This window comes from Anser brachyrhynchus (assembly GCF_964034855.1).
Source record: "Anser brachyrhynchus genome assembly, chromosome: 1".
In the NCBI taxonomy this organism is placed as follows: Eukaryota; Metazoa; Chordata; class Aves; order Anseriformes; family Anatidae; genus Anser; species Anser brachyrhynchus.
Window position 1 is genome coordinate 185,140,621 of NC_137694.1, and position 16,246 is coordinate 185,156,866.

The window sequence follows — 16,246 nt, forward strand, 5'->3', positions numbered from 1 at the left end:
TGCCCAGAGGTTCTGTAGAAGGAATAATACTTTTGTTCTCACCAGACATTCAAGCTGGTTCCTACCAATAAAAGCTGTGTCAGGGATGCTCTTTATCAGTGCCTCCCTGCCTATTGTCCCAAGGCAGCACCTATCAGCACTGTGGCAGTAGTAGTAGTTGTGGCTTCCATGGTAGTCTACTTGTGGGTACCTGCATCTGTGAAACTCATTCTGATGGGCTTTGTATTACTGGAGATTTCTGGCATGAATCTGGCCCCAAACAGATGCATAACGTTTCCTTATTTCAGGTTTACAATTCTTGTTTATATGTCAGAAGTGTTTTATTTCTGTAGCCTGAATTCCAGTCTATTTTTCTCTAGCATTCTGCAAAGTTTCAAAAAGTTCAGCCATTTCCTACAGCATTCCCTTACAGAGAGACAGTGATGTGGTACCATCCTGTTTGCCAGCAGCAAGAAGAAAACAGGAGTGTTCCTCCATGAATGGGTCAGGAAGCTAACGTTCACCGATGTGAACATATACCATCTGAACAAAATCATCTGTACCAAATACTTTCATTTATACATTAGAAATATATCTATGTATATATAAATTATACTTTAGAAAACCTTGACTGCTTTACAATTTTACACAGAATTTGTGTAGAACAATTAAATGCATACAGAGGTATGGAAACAAACTGAGAAACAGTTAACCCCTGTCTGCCCAGAAATACACCTGCTTATAGTGCAAGGCTGGGCAGTGCAAAGTAGTAACTCTCAGTAATCCTGCCCAAATCAGATTGGTAAATGTTGGGCATCTGCCCTCCACCACCTCAGTGTGTTTATCACGTGTTTTGTGCTTCCTGTTTTCAAAGGGTCTGCTGATGTTCAGTATCTCCACAGACAGGGCCATCAGCTTCTTAAACAGAAAATAAAAAATTGAGGCATCAAAGGCAGGAAAATAGTGGCATATATGAACCACATAACTGCTGAGACTGAGGATTAGATTTGGCTCTTATTAGGCGACTAGTAAGATTTGTGGCATGTGGCTTTTTCTTTAGGCATGGCCTGGTGCGTGCTTCATTCTGCACGCACTGCAGATTACCCTTGTCACTGCATTTCCTGCTCTTACCATGAGGACAGAAATTGACTAGCAATTACTTCTGCAGTTTAGATACAGAGTTTACAGAAACAAAAAAGTTTCATGTTCAAACCCGGGTCCTGAGATTGTGGGAGTGTGCATACATACTTATAGTTGGCGCCTGTGTTCTACCTGCAGAAGGGACAGATATGGAACACCAGAAGCTTATTTCTGGGCACTGCTAAGTAAATTTGCATATGAAGAACAAAGCAGCATATACGTGCAACTATACATGTTAATCTTCCACAGATATCTGTATGTCGTTTAAAAAAAATAAATCAACTTTCTGCAAAGATAAATTCTCTAATGATAGATTTGACATGTTCACTAACTATAATCACAGTTTATCATCAGTTTCTATCAAATTTAAAGAATGTTTTACTTATACAGTTTACTACTCTAAAGCATTGGACAGGTCATTAAACCCATTATGCATTTCTGTTTCTTTTGAATGTTTCACAATAAATGCTTTTGAAATATCAAAACCAAACCAAACCAAAACAAACTGAAATTGTATGTTCAGGGCCAGAAAAAAAATTGTTATCGCAGAAAAGTTTCAACTTTTCTCATTAAAACACATACATCTTGCATACTTAAAGAATACAAATACATGTCAAACCTTGAGGTTCTGAGTAGAAATAAAAGTTAATTTTGTGTACTCGAGACACAACAAAGCAGTTATTTTCCCTTGTAATAAAAAAATTGATATCAGCTTAACATGGCTTTCATAAACAACCCAACAGAGAATTTGGAGTGCTAGGCAACAACTAACCGTTTGCAACTGATAATAAAAGCAATTTTTTAATTTTTTTTTTTAGTATTAGAATGATTGAAAACTGGCACCCACCTTGGAGCTCTGCTTCAGGTGGGCTCCCAATCCCATCCTTCCACAGGATGGCAGTGTCATACACAAAAGTGAGCCGTAGCTCAGACTGCAGATCAAAATGCTGCCAGCCTCCTACACCCACCGGAGAGTGGAAAACATAAGAGACATACAAGGGGACTCTCAATGTGACATAGGACTGTACTAGGTTGAGAACCTACGAAAAGAAAAATGATTTCTTTAGGTTAGAGGTGAGGAAAGGCAGTATTGTACAGGTAATTCTAATGCAAGAAAAAGAGAAGGCATAACTTGAAATAAATATTGTGGCTGAATCATATTTCAATAGATTTCAGCTGAGCTTAGAGCCTTTGAAGTTCCCTTTTTGTATTTCAAACTGAGTATGAATTCTGATACATAACCCCTAAATTCTGACTGTTCATTTTTATTTTTATAAGTACATAAATAACATGACTACAACTTAACTCTTCAGAAATTTTTAAAATATTCTTTTGCGTTTGCTCTATCCTTCCCCCATAACCAACTCTTTGCTTACACTCTTTTGTTACCCTCCTGTAATGAGCTCTACTGGAAGACCCTGAATTTGCTCAGAGGTCATTGCAAGACTAAGTCCTTGGACTGCACTTACTCAGCTCTGGAACTATTTCTTCCTTTGTGTATGGATAGCAGTGAGCATACTGCATGCAAATGCACAAATTTGTTTATCACTATCTGGAGGAACTAAAAATGATGTGCAATTTAACACAGATTTATAAGTAGGCCTTCTATGCATATGCTGTACAAAACAGTAGCATTGATTATCAATTAATTATTATCAGAGAATCAAAAAATCTCTCTATATAGCATACTTTGATCAAAACAAAACAAAACAAAACAAAAACAGTGTCAGTGAACTGTCAATTCTTAAGACAGCTCTTATGTGATATATGAATCCATCCATTTCTGGAGCAACTTACAAATATTTTTCTATTCACATCTAATTGAAAATGTGCAATACAGATCCTTTTAGAACACTCTGGATTGTCTTACAAAGAGAAAGAAGGGAAAGCATTGGGATCGCCTCCCAAAGGGAGAATTTTCAAAAGCACAAGTGGTGTTAAACTCCCATTTACTTACAGTACAAATTGTGTACCTATCTGACATTTGTAATTTGAACATTTCCCCAGAGTGTTTTTAAAGTGTTTTTGCACTATTGATTAAAAAAAATAAAAATAAAAAAATAAAAAAAATCAAAGATCTTTACAAGCTGTGTAAAAAACAAACTATTTCTGGGTTCAACCAGTGGCACATCAGGGGGCTGAATGTCCGTTACCTTACAGCTGTTTTACAAATGCTGGACAAAACTTTTAATAATACTACGCAATGACAAATTTACTGCCTTAACTGACTAACTACTCTGAACTAATAAAGGAGATCATTATAGCAAATGTTCATAGCTGCAGCAGCTTACTTTTTTACACATGACACTTCTTGATTTACACACTATACTACCAAAACACTATCCACTTACAATGTTTGCATCATTCCATAAGATGTGTTAGCATTTAGACACTAAGCAGTCTGGAAACACACAATACCATGCAGTAAAACAGCCTGGCTGGTAATATGAGACATTGCAGTTGCAGATGATTTTATATTAATTCTTCTTTGTTGGTTTTACACAAACACAATCAAGACCTTCTATTTGGACTTTCTATATTAAAAGAAAGAGTTTTATTTTCTCTATTTGTACGAATGACAAATTGAAGTTAGAAAATATTACCCTTCAGTCCTATTTAAATTGCACAGACAGGGACAACTTTATCTTTGGGAACCTATGTGGATATCCAAACAATTATTTCAGATATGAATTTGCTAAATTATTCCAAATAACAACATAGAATGCTCATTTCTATCAAGAAAAATGCAGCTATGATGCAAATCTACAATACATTTTGGCTTGTCTTTGATTCAGGAGTAACCTTGAACTTTTGTCATTTCCTGGAATGGTATCAAGAGCTAAATACATTTGCTTGCATAAGAAACGTGTCGCTATTGAAAAGTCATCCCAGAATACATTACCTTTTCTCTGTGCATTTGCTCCACATCCGTATGTTGTACAGTAAGAATTAGAAATTAAAGCTAAAGATCTGAAATTCAGTTTGCTTACAAGGAAGAGGCAAAGCTACATGGAAGAAGAGTTAATATATGATCCTCTTGAAAAGAAGCATACATAATGCTTAGTGATAATGTAGAGGAGGACTGGAATATCACCCAGAGAGAATGTAATGACCTTGACGACTAAAATAGAAGAACTGAGATTAAATTTTATAGTATGAAGTATATGGTAATAGAAACTAGTGACAAGGATTTCTGGCTGAAATGAAAGACATTGGTTAGAAAGAAAAGAAGAGAAAAAAATTTGGTATGTGAGTTGATCACATCATAACTATGACCTTCCTACCCTGTCCAAGTGATATGATCCTAAGATAAAATGAGGAATGGAGTGGAAATTAGAAGCATGCATGCCATTATTCAGAGTACTAGTGAGAGCTTATCTGGTACAGCTTTGATCATCCATGCTTGAAAAAGCCTAATTTGCATTGTGGACTGTAGAAAAAGAATCAACATAATCACAGGAATGGAAAAAAATATTTTATGAGAAGAGACTAAAATAGCTGTGTTGTTTAGCCTAGTACAACAGAGGTTAAGAGGGACTAAAAAATCTGTCTATATGCATGCCAGGAGATGAACAGGAAAGGGCTTCTGATGATGAAAAATGGTGCTGACATGGGCACAAGATGGCCACGACAAACACAGCTTAGAAATCAGAAGAATTTCTAACCCTCAGTGTGGTGGTACTCAACAAGAATAGTGAAGCCATGAAGTCCTATTAGTTTTTAGATTAAGTTTACCAGTTTGGAACCTCACATATACAGAGTTAAGGCCTCTGACAGTAGTGACCTGAACAATGTGACCCACAAAACCTCTTCTAGTTCAGCATCTTATGCCACCTTGAGTAAAAAAAAGCTTCTTTCAAAGCTCTTCTTGATTATCCGATATGAGGTATCACTGTTCGTGTACTCTGTACATAGAGAAATCCATTAATGGGGTTGTAAGCCACAGTTTATGCTTGTTTTGCCTCCATTCAGTGTGAGCAAACTGTTAGTGAGCTCAGCTCGTTTGTACCGGTGGAAATCTAGTAGGATACCTTCTGGTGAAAGTCTGTCTGAAACACTGCTCCTTTGCCATACGTTACCACTGCTCTTCAAAAAAATCTGAAATTATAGTGCTATATAATTGACCATAGAATTTAGAAGACTCCCCCTTTTTTTTTTTTTAATTTTTTTTTAGCAAAACTCATATGAGATGTCTGGGAAGTGGAGTTTCTTGCCCCAACCAAGGAACTTATTCATATGGATAGCATGGCTATCCTTTATGTGTCATTCATGGCACATAGGGAGAGGAAGGAGCTCTTGTTAAACCAGCTGATTACGTTTTTATGCACTCAGGCCCTTCTTGAGGCATTCATGGATTTATAGGTGTAGAGGAAAACCTATATACTGATAGCCAGACAGTTATTGAATAAATAGTTTACTTGTATTAACAGTAACTTAAAGCTTACAAGGCCATCTCATTTCTTGCTGAAAAGCAAAATGCCACAAGGGGAAAATTACTTTCCAGTGTGCAGAACAGAAAAAATCTCAAGACAGTACATGAAACACAAAGAACCTTTTTATATAATAAAAATAAAAAAAAAAAGGAAATTAACTGCAGAGGAGATCTGCCAGAGTGAGAAGAAGCCCCCAATAAATGAATCAATGGAATGTGTCAGGCAGATGGAGAAGCCTTGCTTCTCTAACCCTCTTAATAATGCTGTTTAGGCGAACACGAGAAAACATTCTTTCCATTGAGTTATCTTTATTTTCCAGCACTGCCTGCAAAGCCTATTGAGAGTAGGCAGCTGTTCATATTTTATCTCGATGTGACACTGATGAAACCAAAACGGCACTTAGCACTGTTTAAGTGTAGGAAAAGCTTAACTGCTGTGAAGAGACAGAACAGGTGCACTGTGTATCTATGCATTCAATGCACAGAAGATTTTAGAAATTGCATTGACAAACTTTTATTTATTAACATTAGTTTTATCCAAGTGGGTGTGACATTTAGCCTTGTGATACTAGGAGAGAAATAGAGATTACAGCCACACCTGAGCTGGTTTGGGAAAATTGTGTCTCTCATTCTGTGGCAATGCCAGGTCTGGAGAACCTGAGAAGACAGAAGGTAAAAAGTGTTCCAAGCATGGAACAGACTCTTACAATTACTATCTCAAAAGAAAAAAAAAATAGATCGAAAGTCATTCAAATAGATTATCTTAAAATTTGTTTGTGTGAGGGAAGAACATGATTTATACTGGATATCAATATAAGAAGTAGACATGCATACATGTTCTTTGCAAGATAAATTATCACAAACCACAAAGTCTATTTTTGAACACTGACTATTCCCATTTAAGACTTAGAAAATACGAATGGTGCTTCTATAGGTGTTCTTCTTTTGTTCCCCTTTCTGATGCAAACTGTCAAACTTCATTAAGTAAAAAAAAAAAAACACAAACCAAACACATAATTAGTTTGAGCATCTGTTATGTAACAAGCAAGAATATTCAAAACAAAAACACACTGTCAGGTTTGGGGGCATGTACTCTGTCTTACATTTATACAGACTTTTATTTATCTGGCTTACACTTCTAGAGGGCAGAACTTGGCTGAGGAAAATGATTTTATAGCTCTGGTATGTGATTAGTAGCAGTAAGAGACTGTGTGTGTGTATGTGCACACACATGCTGTATTAGTACTGATAAGATCAGAATTAGAAATTAGAAATAACACAGTTTCACATTTTATATTGTATGTTGCAATGAAACAAACTTAATGAGAACTGTGTTTTTCCTTCAAATTACTCTACGCCTGATTTTCTCTTACATTTACTTGCTGTCTGCAAATCTGAGTCACACAAGCTTAACAATGTTATCAGCTAGCTGTTTACACAATAACAATATGGCAAAGCTAAGATTTGGCCCCACGATGGCAGAAAGCCAGGTAGGTCACAGGTAAAATGCAAAGCAGGTTTGTTTAAAGAAGTCTGAATGGAGAGGAGAATGCAACCCAGCATGGAAATGCCAGCTCCTTGAAATGTTTAACCTCTGGCTTTGTTACACAGCTGGTGTGTTAACTTTGTAACAGTTTTTTCTTCACAGCCCTTACTAAATGCATGTGTTTGCAGCTGGGGAAGAAAAACAGATTGAATGTTAGTGAGCTTCCATGTCAAGGGAATACAAACTGCAGGGTTTTCTAAAACTTGATTGTGGTGGCTTATCTGAGCATAAAAATCTGAAAATATACACTTCGGTCCATCTGCATTTTAGAGCATCTAGTTGAGAATTTCAGAAAACCTGGCCTTTACCCTTAAAATATTATTTTGGTAAAGCTGGAAATAGACTGTTTCTGTGCAATAAAATACTGTCTGCAAGCTGCCTCATATAAGTTGAGGCAATATATTAGTAATTTTAAAATCTGTTTTCAGACGGGATTTCCAGACACCTCAGTACCATCATAACACATGTAACATAAATATGAACTGAACATATTGGAAGAGAAACATTTTCGGTTTTGTCCAGAAATATCTGGTTTTGTCAGAAAGCAAAACAAACTATTCAGCTATACTCAATTACAGTAGCTTCAAGGTATTAATCTGTATGTTCAAATATTTTAGTGCATGTTTTTCATCTTTGTGTTTCTGTTAAAGACTTGTTTAATTAGTTGTTAATCAAATCTGAATTGTAATTTCCTTGCATTCCTGTGCCAAGTCTAGCAATGGACTGGAACCAGTGGAAGCAATATCCACATGTAAATACTTGGCCAGAAACACACAGAAGCCTTTGAATGCCAAACTGTCTGGTTACAGCAAACAGTTGTAAACGCAGGAAATGAGATCAAATGATACTTCACACTCTATCAAATAAGACTAGGCCTACCCTTCAATATGTACTTCATTAAACAATATTAAACAATAGTCACTTGCTTGGTTTTCACTGTTTCATTTTTTAATTTCCTTTCAAGGATATCTGGCATTGTTCTAGCACCTGTGCCTTGAGAATCAGAGATAATTGTAGTGCTTGTCTCTTACGATGTCCCCATGAAATAAGGTCCAATCTCTATTGATTACCTGAAGATACAGGCAGATAACACTCACATAGGTGAGCTCCACCTATTTACAGCCCCAACATACCCAAATACAGACCTTGGATTTCAAGTTGTGACTGCAGGTTATCCAAAAGAAAGCTGTTGCTAGTTAAGTGACCTTGACTTTAACCAGAACAGAGCTATTATCCAAATGAATTAGTTCAATTTAAAGAGTCTTTATTTTTAAATATAAGTTCCTTAAGCTGCAGATCTAAATCCATATATAGATATACAGACACTTGATTTTTCAGATGTGGTGAATATGGGCAGAACCCAGGAACAAAGCATCTAGCTGTATTCTGAAAGAAGTGCTGCATCTAACTCACACAAGGTTTGCTCATGCACAGAGTAATTGCAAAAGAGAGTGGGTCACAAGCAAAAGGCCTCAAAGACAAAAAAAAAAAAAAAAAAAAAAAGGGAAGAAAGAAAAGAAACTGAAACCTTCCCTGTATGTATTATGACAGTTCATGAGTTCATGGGAACTGGCTAAGACAGCTGCACTCTGTGGCAAACACCAGGAGCACTGCCAGAAGAACTATGCCAGCTGCAGGTCTCCCACCTCACTTTTTGTTGACAGAAGCTCATCTTCTTCCCCTACTATTGGAGGAGTTCCCATAAAGTGAAGGTCCACATCACACAAGATATTGCCACTTGCTTTTGTGAAATATCTCTGTCTGAACCATGAGCGCAATCTTTGACCATATAGATACAGGAGCACTAGAACTGAAAAGCAGAATTTTGAGTTTAAAGATCCAGCCAAATATCTGGTAAATTCAAGCTAGTAAATCTGTAGTGGCAGCAGGATGTGGTAGGAGAATTTAATATTTATTTATCTGTTCTGTCTGTATAATGGAAATTAAGCTTCCTTTGTGTGCTAAGAAAACATGGTGAAAACCATAGCTGCCAGCTTCCCTCTCACGGAGGAGGATTATTAATTGTTCACTGAAGGAGAAAAAACCAACAATGGTAACAACCACAGAGATAGGGCACTGACTGCCACCCCTCTCAGCTGGAGGGGGTCATGTGAAGATAAAGACCAAACTTGGAGAAGAATTAAATGGAGGTGGGGGAAACAGGGAGGGCAGTGAAGCGCATACTGGCTGCGGGGCAATGCTTCACTGCTAGAAGTAATTCAGCTTGATATTTCACTTACCACTCTAACCTTTTAGCCACGCCCTACGGAGCACTACAGGCTGACTTCAGCTGCAGTTTCATGGCTCTATAGCTCATGTTCATCCCTCTCTGCCGTGAAATGAGGGATCTTACCTAAAGTACATAATGCTTCTGGAGCTTAAAGCAAGTACACCTCTCTTCCTAAGATATATTACCATTTATGCATATCCTCCACAACCAACCATACAGGTTCTTTAAATTTGCCAAAATACAGGGATGCTTCTTATTTTCTCCTCTGCTTATACCCATATGAACATACATAGGTTTTATTTAGACACACATTTGTCTAAACCAAGTGCTCAGCCTTTTCTCTATAGGACACAGAGTATTAGAAAAGATTCAAATCAGGCCTTCCCTTTCACTGTGGGAGAAGTGGCTTGCGTAGGTGGCAGGATTGACAGACAGCTGTGTGGCAGCTCTGCGAGCCTGTGTGCTGATTGTGGTTGTGTGGGAAATAAGAATATATGGCTGTATATTGAATGTCTTCAGGGGCATAAAGAGATAGTGAAAGGAATAATGAGTTGAAGCAATGAAATCATTCTAAGAACAGTGAAGAGTGCTGTCATTTTTATCTTGTGGGAATGTGAAAGGTTTACATCCCACACTCGCATGCCTTCCCCTCCCCTCTGACAGGTTCATGGTTATAGTGGAATGCACCTGTAGGAGGATCTGCTTGTAGCAGAGGGGCAACTCCAAGCAGATGCACCAACAGTGAGCTCCCAGCATCAAGGCAGATACCTTGAACTGGTCTCTGAAACAGACAAGGAACCAGGAGAGACAACAGAGCACTGAGATGCCATAACCATCAAGGTCATCATGTCTAAGAAGGGGAGAAGCTCCACTTTGTTCTGGTCTTATATTTTATAGAGTACATAACATCTAGTTAAAAGGAGCAGGATTTTAGGATGTTAACCAAGGGCTAGAGAGAATCAGGTGTAATTTCTTGTCCAGCATATTGACTGTATGATCACCCACAGAGTAAGGTGGACTTTAAGAATGTAAATATTAAAAAAAGGGGGAGAAAATTCAGCTTGTCTGATTAGATATTTATATGCCCTTTAGCACCTATGCTTTTAGTAGTAAAGAAGTTTTGCTACACATGCCCGTAGGTTTCTTTGGGCAACGGCACACTTTTCTCATCTGTAAGAATTCATGCTGTTTGGGTTTGTCAAAGTAAGAATTTGTGCTTGTAAGTCTACTGAGGCTCCTAGGCAAATTGAACACCTGCTAAAAAGCAGAGCAGTTATGGCTGTTTCACACAGTGGCTTCATCCTTTTCACAGTGGCTCAACAGGTGATGCTAGTGAGCCCAGTAAGTGAGCTGGCTGTACCACACAACTATTGTGTTTAGAATGGAATGAGGTACTGCATTTCCAACCCTTCTACCAGCCTATAGCCCTTCTACCAGCCTAATTCCCCAAAGGGACATTTCCATGCCATAAAGGATTGATCTTCATAGGTACGGATTTTGTACTCCAGAGTCTGAGTGGGATCAGGCAGGCTTGTGCAGCAATTGCATAAGGAAGACCTAGGGATTACCCTTTGCTGTCACTGTGCCAGAAGAAATGCTACACCCTTTTATTTCCACATTACTATGGATTTCTAGAAATCATTTGTCAAAGAACACCTGAAGGTCTCTCCAATTCTCTTCTTTATAACCCCCAAACCACTTTCACAGCTCTGTTCTTCAGCCAAATTGACAGCTTCTCTGCTTAGTGACCACAGAATTTTCTGCTGGGTAATGCGAGACCATTATGCTGTCTGCACTGGTGGGTCTTGTTACACAGTGAGCAAGAGATTGGCAGTGCCAAGCAGCTGATAGGACAGTGCAGTTAATTGTTATCAGCAGGAAGACTCTTCACAAGTTTTGTAAACTCTATTTTAAGGTACACAATGACTGATACTAAATAGTCCAGCACTGTCAGTGTGCTAAAAGCAATCCTCGAGAAGGCTTTCATTCTAAGAAAAGACTAACGTGGTTCACTGTACAATAAAAGCGGGATAGGTTGGTCCTAAAATATTTCAAAACTACATTGGATGAAAATCATAGCAAATTTAATTCAATCTAAGTCATTCTCTTAATTTCAATCGGACAAAGATTTCACTTATAGCCTATTAGTGTTTAACGGACACTGACAGCTTTAAGAAACAAGCTGGTCTTACGTGAAGTCTTTATCTTGTTAAGAAAAAAAAAAAAGAACTTTTCTTTTTAAAATACATATAAATAAGTAAATCAATATATTATCTTATAGATACTTTCCAAGAGAAGTCTTCCTTTTTAAGAATACAGTACAAAGTCAAGTTATAGGTTGGTACCTGTCCATCTGTCCCAATGGTGCCTCCACAATCTGTGAGGAGCTCGGACATGTCATAGTAGCTAACAAACTCCCATAAACAGGCTTCGAGATTCAAATTTCGGTAGAAGCGTAAGGTATTGAAGCCTCTAATTGTTGGGCTGTACTGGTATGGAATGGTATCTCCAATCACATCTGGATTTTTGGTAGCATCAGTCAGGAAACCATGGTGGGTCTTCACTTCTGTGTAATCCAACAAGTTGGAGCACTTATGGTTTCCAACTCTAGTTCCATCAGGGCTAAGTGTCAGCTCAAAATTGGAGAGCTCTCTTGTAGAAATAACAGGCAGCATGCCTAAAAAACATTAATTTATAGAACTATCACTATATTTCAGTAGTCAGAGTTGGTTAATCTAGCCCCAAACTCTCAAACACCAAAGATCTTATGAAGTACTTCTGTATTTGGAACACACAGTAATAAATGTACTTCAGAATTCAAAGAACGATGATATGCTGTGTATGAGAATATCATATCTTTGTACATGAAATACCAAATAGAATATTTCTAAATCTCCAATATATTTCTCATTCAGAATTTTGAGTGAATTTTACAGAAGCATGTAGTAATTAAATGGCTTTATATGTTTTTTTAATAATTATTTTTGGTATAAGTATGGGCTTCAAAGGAATTTTACTAATTATAGGTCTGGCTCAATTTATGTAAACCATGAAATTAATACGAAAACACTTAATTGTCACATCAAAGACTATGAATCAATACGGTGTCTTATGCACCTTGTTGCAAACTATACTTGTACATTGATGACAATTTTCTCTGTTCCATGTGTTAAAAGATTATATCAGCTCCACAGCTGACTTTATCATACCGTCGATATGTGGCATCGTGACTGTCAGTTTGATGAGATTGGCATAAGCTGGATCCTCTGGGCCAGTATAGCGCAATTTGGCAGAGAATGGTTCTGCTCCAACTACTCCTGTCATACGAGGTTGACAAAGACCTAATGAAAAAAAAAAAAAAAAGAGAAAGTAACTTTACTTTAAGTCCAGAGGAAATAATCCATACTTTCCCTTGCATTAATTTTAGACACAATTTTTTCCAAACATACATGTTTCCAAAACAAGAAGAATTTTCTGGAATGACAGGTAAATGTTTTGGGCAGCATTTGTCAGAGATTCAAACAGGAATTTATGCAAAAGAATTAAAACAGAAATCATACATGATCAACTAGATCACATTTCTAGAATCTGGTGATGACTCTGCACCTGAAAATTTTCAGTTGCGTATTACAACCACATCTGCAGAGTAAGTGTCAGGTGCCATACAAAGGTCCTCAGAGGCATATGCATATTCCTTCCTTCCCCACATACATAGCTTTATGGAGGATACCTGATCAGGATTCACCTGCTTTTGGCACAAGATTGGGGTCTGGACATATTCATGACTTCACAGGACTCTACAAGCCTCCCATTCCATTACTGACCCAAAAGTAGTTAGAACAATAGTGTCTTAAACTAATTTTAGTTAGAAATGATCTCTAGAAATACTGTGCTCAAAATGGAGCCAGCTTCAAAGACAGATCAGGTTGCTCAGGGCCTTTTTCAGTAGATTTTGAATTTCTCCAATGCTGTAGAATCTGCAACTTTTGTCAGCCCTTTTCCAGGCTTAGTTCAACCTGTTCCAGTATTAGTCCTGGTTTGTAGAACCAACAGATTAAGTTTGCAATTGTACGATCAGAGATAAATGAAACTTCCAGATCATGTTGTATACGATCTTCAAAATTCTTGACTTTCTCATCATAAGTTAGATGAGATACTGGAAGTAATATATGCATGACAGTTCACTGCTGGGCCTGTGCTAATTAGCTCTGCTAATTTGTCATGTGTAATTCAAGCCACTCATTATAAGGCTAATGTAGCCAGACTGTTTTACATCACCAAACTAGCTCACCCAGCACGAGGTTGTCTGTCTTTAAAATCACTACACTGCATCTTGTAGACAATACCCTTACTTAGACAGAGTTCTTTTTAGTGTGTAGGTTTCCTGATAATGCAAACAAAGGTGACTTTAACCTACAGCCAAAAAGTGAAATAAAGGAAGGAGGTAAATAGCAATTCCATTCAATAAGCTCCCTAAAGGCCTCATTTAGGAGAAAATAAAATGTTTTAACTAAAATATTTAGTTGGAAATGCCAGGGAAATTAAAATGATATTACAAATGAACACTCATGTAATTTATTATCTACTGTAAGATCTTACAGTAAACAGAGGACTTATTACAGCTACAAAAGCAGCAGAGATGACACAAAGAATACGTAGGGCCTGCAGAGAGGTAATAAAATACAGTGATTCGTAATTCACCTTGATTATTGACAATTAAGCACTCACCAGATTCTACAGTAAAAAAAGTATCTGAGATTTCTACGACAAAACAGCATATGCTATCAGACTAGCCATGTCCTTATCAGTTCCACACCTCTGCTTCACAACCTTATTTAGTACAAGTTTCATGGAAAGTGCTGGCTGGACAAAGGAGGTAGTTGACAGTACCTCTGCTGGCTGAGAGGACGCAGCATTAATTCAATTTTTATTAGGTATCAGAGAATCAGATAGAGAGAGACAAAGTGAGTATTAAAGAAAGAAGGTTGAATATTATGAATATATCAACCACAGAAAAAGTTTGTCTAGGTCTTGTTATTGGACACCAGTTGTTTTAGTCCTTAGTCAAGGAATAAACTAATTCTCAGGTGTCCAGTGAGGCTTGAATGCCAAATAAAGCTTTTCTTCTGGCTAGGCATTCAAAGTAGTGCTCACATGTGGATTCTTCAATGTCTAACAGGAAATGAGATGTACTGCAAGATTACTACAGTTGCATTCAAAAGACAACAAAACCCAGCTTTCATGGATTCCAATGCCTGGTATATACTGTTCTTCAGAATATAAAAATTCATTAAGTGAATAAATATTTAAAGGTTACTAGCAAAGATTAAAACCATTTCCTTCTATGCATTTTTTTTGCTGCGCTAAGATACTTTTTGCAAACAACAAAAGAAAAGGTGAGGCTGTAGTGTTAAAACACCTTATCATGCAATTTGATTTTGTTAGGATGGAATTTGAGATCCAAAAGTGTCCTAGGGATTTTGCAATAGGTGATGATATCTTACCTTCTGATGTGCTTATAGTTACAATAGGGCTCATAAGTTCAAGACCCTCATTTCCATCTGAATTCACAGCACGAGCAGCACACTGGACACGAGAACCAGCTTGAAAGTAAATGGAGTCGAGTGTGATCATCTTGGAGGAAGTGAAGAAGGTATCAAAGTCGACCTCCTTCATAGGACTAGTCACACCATCAGGACCAGTGGGTGCACTCACAAGCCACCGGTATTGTGTCAGGGTGTTATTGATGTTCTCACTGGCACATATTGAACCAGTCTTATCAAAGTCTTCATATTTAGGATTGCAAGCCTGCAGAACAAGGCAGATAATGATTTATTTGCTTCATGGGAAAGGAATTTTAATTTATCAAGAGTCACAAAACTCAGCAACATGGAACTGATAACCCCAGTAAATCTCTTGAGTAATTAACTTATTTTGACAGTGATGCTTTTCGCACTGTTAAGGTAGATTAAAAGGCAGGTCTAACTATGCTTATTGAAATAAAAAAACTATTATTTTATATTACAGTTTATGGGTGAAAACTTAATACAGTTATGAAAGCTCAAACTACACTTCACCTACTACTTTAACTTGAATGTCATCCTTTGATCTAATTCTGCAAATACAGATGGACCCAAAACTTCCTCAATGCATCTGAATATTCATGACAACACTTTGATTGCAAAATTGTGATGAAAGAAGCCTGTAGTATTCCAACAAACAGTATTCATTTTCCAGTTTGTGACACTTACTGAAAACTGTGGCTCACTGGTTATCTCCTGTGATTTTAACCTTACAAATTAATGTTTTAATTTTATTTAATTTGTTTTAAGGTAAACAGGAAAGTAGGATGATACAATCATAGACATTGTGCAAGTATCTAATTTGTTCTTAGTGAGGAACAAGTGAAACATCTTTCTATGCTTTTTGTCCCCCTAAAAATTGATTTGCTATCCAGACAAATTATATTAGCTTTTAGGACTGTCCTAGCTTAAACTCATGTGTGACTCACAACGTGATTGATAAAGACTGCCTAAAATTCAACTGCACCTTTAAACAAAATCCATACACTTATTTTGATCCATCTTTCCACAGAGATACTCACTGTAATACAGATGACAGGATAGCCAGCTACAGGACTTGTTCTGTCTTTGGCTCTAGAAGTATCGTCATATATCAAAAGGGATGCAACTTGAGGGACGGAAGGAAAGGTGACATCTGCCATGCTGTTCATTTCTTCAATATAAACAATGGCCTTGGCTGCCTGATAATGAAAAGGCAGAAAAAGTTCTCTGTGAGCTTTTAAGCAAATAAGAGAATTCAAGCTGGACCTTGAGAAGAAAAAAAGATCATTCCTAGCTTTTGAAACACTCTCAAGGTAAGTTCTAAAACCTCAGCTGGATGAGTTATTGCGAAAGGG

At 37.3% G+C, this 16,246-nt stretch overlaps 1 protein-coding gene across 1 annotated transcript in view; it reads right to left on the minus strand.

Annotated features, from left to right (window-relative positions):
• FREM2 (FRAS1 related extracellular matrix 2) overlaps positions 1-16,246 on the minus strand; it is a 129,832-nt gene that overhangs the window by 14,037 nt on the left and 99,549 nt on the right. The window contains exons 13-17 of the mRNA XM_080603807.1: positions 15,932-16,090; positions 14,832-15,135; positions 12,537-12,668; positions 11,673-12,004; positions 1,967-2,159 (exon numbers count right to left, since the gene is read on the minus strand). Of these exons, the coding sequence (XP_080459933.1) occupies positions 1,967-2,159; positions 11,673-12,004; positions 12,537-12,668; positions 14,832-15,135; positions 15,932-16,090 (1,120 nt within the window). The remainder of the gene's footprint in view (positions 1-1,966; positions 2,160-11,672; positions 12,005-12,536; positions 12,669-14,831; positions 15,136-15,931; positions 16,091-16,246) is intronic.